Source organism: Osmerus eperlanus, chromosome 13, assembly GCF_963692335.1.
Source record: "Osmerus eperlanus chromosome 13, fOsmEpe2.1, whole genome shotgun sequence".
In the NCBI taxonomy this organism is placed as follows: domain Eukaryota; kingdom Metazoa; phylum Chordata; class Actinopteri; order Osmeriformes; family Osmeridae; genus Osmerus; species Osmerus eperlanus.
The window spans coordinates 10,782,177-10,787,944 of record NC_085030.1 but is presented as its reverse complement, the minus strand read 5'-3'; the positions used below and the strand labels follow the sequence as shown (position 1 = coordinate 10,787,944).

Here is a 5,768-nt window from a genome sequence, read left to right as displayed (position 1 = left end):
AGTATTTTCTCACATATGTTTTGGTGTGTTTTTCAATTTTTTTCTTCTTCTTGGACTGGATTGCATTCACAGAGTTCAGCTAGAGTGCATGTGGATCTGGGTCTCTAGAAAAGAGCGTGGTCTGGTTTCCAGCAGTGTGAGACCGAGACTGTGTATCACACTGTGTGTGTGTGTGTGGCGGGGGGGGGGGGGGGGGGATGGGTTCTGCTTTTGTGCTGCGCATCTATGTCTGTGTTTTTACACCCACCCCCATCCCCTCTTTCATCACAATACACACTCCATTCAGGATTTAAACACATGCAACACCCATCCTAAATCCATCTATCTGTACACAACAACTCTCTATCCTCCCATCACCATGTAGGTACAATCTTTACCTAGTACAATCAGATGACCCCCACCGCCCCCCCACCCTCCCCAACCCAGGTATATTGATTCAGTTTGTTTCCTGTTTGTCATACATAGGGCTCAACATGGCCTTTTGCCACGTCATAATGGCTTCTACCCATGACAATAGTTTCAATTTCGTACCAAAGACACAGCACTTCCTAAAATACTACAGAACGTATTTTGTGCCAAACACTATTGGAACAGCTGCTTCTCCATGGCCAGGGAGTTGGATAGAAAATGTGGGTGTATGATGGACCCAGCTACTACCAGGGTGTAGTAATCACTCTGACCAGGCTAGTGTGTACTACACGTGGATGCTTGTTTTTGCTTCTCTCATAGGTATTTCCAAACCTCAGTGCACACTACCCTTACGTTGACTCCGCCTGCTTATTTTCCAATGGCTGCTTACTTTACTAGCAAAGCTACTGTAGCTATGTGCTTTCACTGCTGTTGTGTAGGTCAATGTTGGGGAAGCCTTTTTCTGTCAACATTCTAAATACGAGAAGAGACAAGAGAATGTTTAGATGTTTGTCAATATCGGGTCAATGGATTCCATGGTTCAAACTGTTTGAGAGTTCAGTAGTTGGCATGGCTACAGTAGAGTTGCCTGGTCAGGATCATGTAGCTGAGTTCAGTGGTATTTTGAACTGGTGACGAGGTGGCTGCGCATCTCTCTGTAGCTTTGGCCCTCCTCTTCCTGTTCATTTACAGATTCGTTAATTTTTCTTTTTGTCTTTGAGCAGATGACTGTTCTTTCCACATTTCCTCGGTCTCTTAGAGCTAACATATATGTACATCGTTGGTTACCATGGCTGGCAATCATTCAGTGGGGGTTGTCGTCGTGTAGACGGGTGAGTGACAGCCGCAGGTTGGGGGTGCGGGCTGCTGGGGGTGAGGACTGTGCTGTCGGTCATTGCTGGGGGAGTTCTGATGGCTGTTTCTTGGGTTTGAGAGTGTCTATAAGAGACTGGACGCCACGCTTCACGCTTGTGGTCACACGGCGCGTGACGGAGTCGGAGGAGACTGGGGAGGTGGAGGAGGAGGAGCCGGCTCTCTGGGAGGGGGGGCGGGCCACCAGACACTTCTGATAGCGCAGCTAAGGAAAATGAGGATGGGGGGAGGGAGAAGGACGAGGACGTGTAGAAGGGATAGGGAGAAAGGGGGAAGGGGGAGAGATTTCATTAGGAGGAAAGATGGGAGATAATGCTGCATTTGGGAACGGGTGAATTACAAATGTTTGGAGTAAGATGGTTTGATCAGTTTTCCTGCAAAAATAAATGTCACAATCTGGAGTTGGGTGGTGACGTAAATGCTTGAGAGTGTGTGTGTGTGTGTGTGCGTCTGCATACTGTAAGTGTGGAGATATCTTTAGAAGCAGAAACTCACCACACACGCCGCCTGCACTGCCTCAGACACGCTCCCTGCATTGGGCTCGCACCAGAACACATGGCACTGGAAGTGCTGGTTCCCAGAATCCATGATGAAGGCGAAGCTGTGAATGTCTCGCCCCACGCCCATGAAGGACAGGAAACGCACACGACACTCCACCAACACTTCCTCCTCTTCTTCCTGTGAAGAGGGCCAATGTGAGGTAAGGAGATGGAGAAAGTATACTGGACCACAAATGCCCAAGTTATAGTCCTGTGGCCCAAAAAAAACGGGAAAAAAACCAGGTTTTTTCAGACCTATGAGACTGGATGTTTTCGTTCCCAGACCTCTGATCACATGAGATCTCAGGCCTCCTGTATCATAGCTGAGGTCTGGTACACAAAAAGTTAAATTTCAGACATTCAGCCCTGAAGCTCGCATCTCGTACATCACACATAAGGTGCCACACTTTCGAACCTCAGGTCTTGCACATCTGGTGTCAAATTTGAATCTAAAAACAACTGCAGGGCTGTCTCACACCTCCAACTAAGATCTCACACCTCAAGGGATGTCCTGACATTTGTAGGTATGTATGAGACTGTAGTATGATAGCAAACCTGAGGTTGGTTATGTGACCTGGATATATGCACATATCCAGTGTCATACTTCTGGTTTACCTGAGAACCTGAGTTGTTCGTATGAGACCTGAGGTCTTTAGAACATGAGGTCTGAGACCTGACTGTAGGTTGTCTGAGACATGAGGATGTCCTAAAAGGGTCACCATACTATGAAGGGGTTGCTAAAGTATCACAAAACAACAAACAAAAAACAATATCCTACAACGCAAAGCTTTGACTCAACCAGGCCTCTAATTTTCTCGAACCTTCCATTCACCCAAGTTAGTTTTCCTAAGGTGTGATGACAAAGCGATGAAGTCCTCACCTTCTCCTTGATGACGGCGACGGTGGCGTCAGCCACACTCAGGATCACAGGGGTCCAGTCCTCTTTCCCAGTGGAGGACAGCAGGCTCTCGATGGCCCCGTTGATGATGTCCATACCTGGGGAAGGACATGGGCTGTTATCGATGGATCAGGTACGGCCTGGGACATGGCTAAAGGAGATTTCCTACAGCCTTTTCAAGCAGCCTGTCCTCTAAGCTTACATTTTTGGAGAGTCCAGGCTGGTTTTAAGATAGCAAGCAGGTGAAATTGACTTACTCTAACTTACAATTTTCATTATGTACATTTCATATTCAACAATCTGAGCAGGTGTGATGGTTTGTGGTATAGGGAAAGGGGGAGGGGTTTACCTATGGGGCGGGACACGGATGTCATCCCCAAGTACAACACATGAAACTTCTGCACCAACTCAGTCTTTGGCATGGGAAACTCTGCTTAAGAAAAGGACAGCGATCAGATACCAGGAAGACACACACAGACACTGTCCCTCTGTACCACTGGGACCACACAGTAGCCCAGTAAAGACATTGGAGTTAAGTGTTTTATAATTGCATGAGACAACAAAAATAAACAGATTCTTTCGTGAATATTCAATATTGTGGTGGATGTTGGTTCTAATTAGGTAATGTGAAAGAAAAGGAATACAGTTAATCATATAAGTGGGCCGAACTTCAGAGGCTTGTTGTAATAAACGCTGTGATGAAAAACACGTCTATTTAAAGCCCTGCCCAGGGGTAGGAGGGAAGCTTTCAATTCACAGACACAGACGATAAGATGTTTCAACCAGCACAGCACCCCACATCCGTCAAAACAGAAATAACAACCCACACGCTAATAGGCTCAGGCCCTGGGGCCGAGCAGAAGGAGGGGTGGAACTAAAGGTCGATGGGGTGGGGGGGGGGGGGGGTGGGGGGGGGTGGGAGAGGAAGAGAATGAAAGAAAATTGAGTTTTTGTGTGTCTGGTAACCCAACCGTGTCGTCACTGTAACGACACGAGCGAGTGGTGCCCCTCCAATGATAGCTTTGATCCGTTGGCAGGGGTGCAAGCTGAGGCGAGCAGGACCTCGATCCACACGAGTGTTAATTAGCTTTTAATGAGGCTGGTTGCTTTGCTTGCCGCCTATATATGTGACTTTTAAATTCCACACTTGGAGGTTTTCCTCCAAGTCAGCAGATCTTGAGACCTACGTAAAGTTATAGGGGGGAAGGGTTTCTTTTTGCTGTAATTATCTGGTGAGAAAGATGTGTTGAGACTTGTTGAAAGTAGAATATCATTAACAATGCGAGAACACTGCAAGACTATCATGAGCGTTGTCCTGTTGTCAGCATAATTCCAATGTAAGCAAAGCCTCCGACGAGAATAACTTCTAATGCAACGCATTCGCTTATTCATTCCCGCTTTCATACATGAATTAAGTCATGTGAAACTGCCGGGGAAACGGCATTGAGGAGATGACGAGATATCAATTCAATTCCGGTAATGGTTTTTACTATGAAATATAGCGACTCAAATAGGATGTGTGCGTAACAGAATGTGTGTGTGTGTACCTTGTAGGGGAACATCAGAACCCGTCTGGGCTGAGCTGCCAGCAGCGGCCTTGGCACTCTTCCTCTCAGCCATGATCTAGAGGAGCGGGAGAAGAAAGAGAGAGGTGTGAGAGAAGCTTGATGAGGTGCAGAGATCAGAGAAGAACAGAAAACACACAGCTTACTTGCCCTCACAAGTGAACATGAAATCTGTGGAAACTTCAAAGCATGCGTTCATGCGCAAACTGGAAATCAAGTCGAAACCACTGCCTCTGTATCGGTCAATGGGTGTTCTTTGAAGTCAATTTTTTTCCAGTCAGTACATATGTATCCCTTTTTCCCTCCTGTCTCCTTGTTCCCCCTCTCCTACCACCATCTTTTCTCTGCAGAGGGCAGGCCCTGTGCTGCATGGCCCTTCCTCTTCTAGAGATAGTTGATTAATTGTAGGTGTCATTAATCCATGTCTGCGGTGAGTCGGCAACTCTCCGGCTCACAGGGGAACACACACACTTGACGCTGCACACCAGACAGGGCTGGGGTCACTAAGTTTGTGTGCTGCAGTGTCCTACTGTCCTTTTTCTGTACACAGTGTGAGCTGAGACACTTTCATACATACGCCGGGTAGTCACTTTGATTAAGTTATATCTCCCTTCTTTAATGCTGGGTCCCTTAAATCAACAAAGAATTGCATAAGATGTGAAAAGAAGGAACAAAAAAAAGGTAAGCAAGAAAGGCATTGTGTCCTTTTTAAGTAGGTCACATCCACTACATACAGAACACAGAAAGCAGCCATCTTAACTTTCCTGTCTGGAATGTCCTTTTCAAGGTCATTCACTATCTAAAGAGCCTTAAGAGAATCTTCAACTTGTTTCTGTGTCAAGTAGAAAAAATGACAACTGTGTAATACAGAGGAGTTTGTAATACCAAAACTGCCAATGATAAATTCCTAAGAAGTGGTAAGTGCGTGACTGGGACTCAATTTCACAACTTTCAGGGCCAGCGGCCCCTTCCAAACCCCGAGAGGCAGTACCATGTCATCCCTCTCCCTCTCCCCTCCTCTCCCTCTCCCTCTCCCTCTCCTCTCCCTCTCCTCTCTCTCTCTCTCTCTCTCTCTCTCTCTCTCTCTCTCTCTCTCTCTCTCTCTCTCTCTCTCTCTCTCTCTCTCTCTCTCTCTCTCTCTCTCTCTCGACTTGGCCTTTTTCAGCTCTGCAGAACTGCATTCAGGACAGGCCCGCAGGCCTCTTCATCTGTCTTCTCTCTCCCCCACTACTTCTGCAATGACACTTACCTTGGAGCAGATTTCGTGGAGACTTGTTGCTATGGCTTCTGCGGGGGTATCACAGCGGAAGACATGGCATTTCAGCACACGTGTGTTCTTGTCTCTCGCCACATAGGCAAAGTCCCTGATCACGGGAGAGAAACATGAATACACAGAAATATCAATGGCTGTTTGAGTGTGCATACAGTATATATATATATATATATATATTGTGTATATATGGTAAGATATGAAAGGACATTGTG

At 46.7% G+C, this 5,768-nt stretch overlaps 1 protein-coding gene across 2 annotated transcripts; it reads right to left on the bottom strand.

Annotated features, from left to right (window-relative positions):
* Window positions 1-201: 201 nt before the first annotated feature.
* On the bottom strand, window positions 202-5,663 carry LOC134032669 (amyloid beta precursor protein binding family B member 2-like). 2 transcript variants are annotated; one of them, XM_062476688.1, is made up of 6 exons: window positions 5,533-5,663; window positions 4,266-4,341; window positions 3,068-3,148; window positions 2,701-2,816; window positions 1,777-1,959; window positions 202-1,486 (listed from the first exon to the last, which is right to left on the bottom strand). In XM_062476688.1, exons 2-6 carry the CDS (start codon window positions 4,336-4,338, stop codon window positions 1,301-1,303), a joined length of 639 nt encoding a protein of 212 aa, XP_062332672.1. In that variant the 5' UTR covers window positions 4,339-4,341; window positions 5,533-5,663; the 3' UTR covers window positions 202-1,300. The 2 variants fall into 2 exon arrangements, with proteins under 2 accessions (XP_062332672.1, XP_062332673.1); XM_062476689.1 differs by having other exon boundaries at window positions 202-1,474.
* Between the last annotated feature and the right edge of the window lie 105 nt (window positions 5,664-5,768).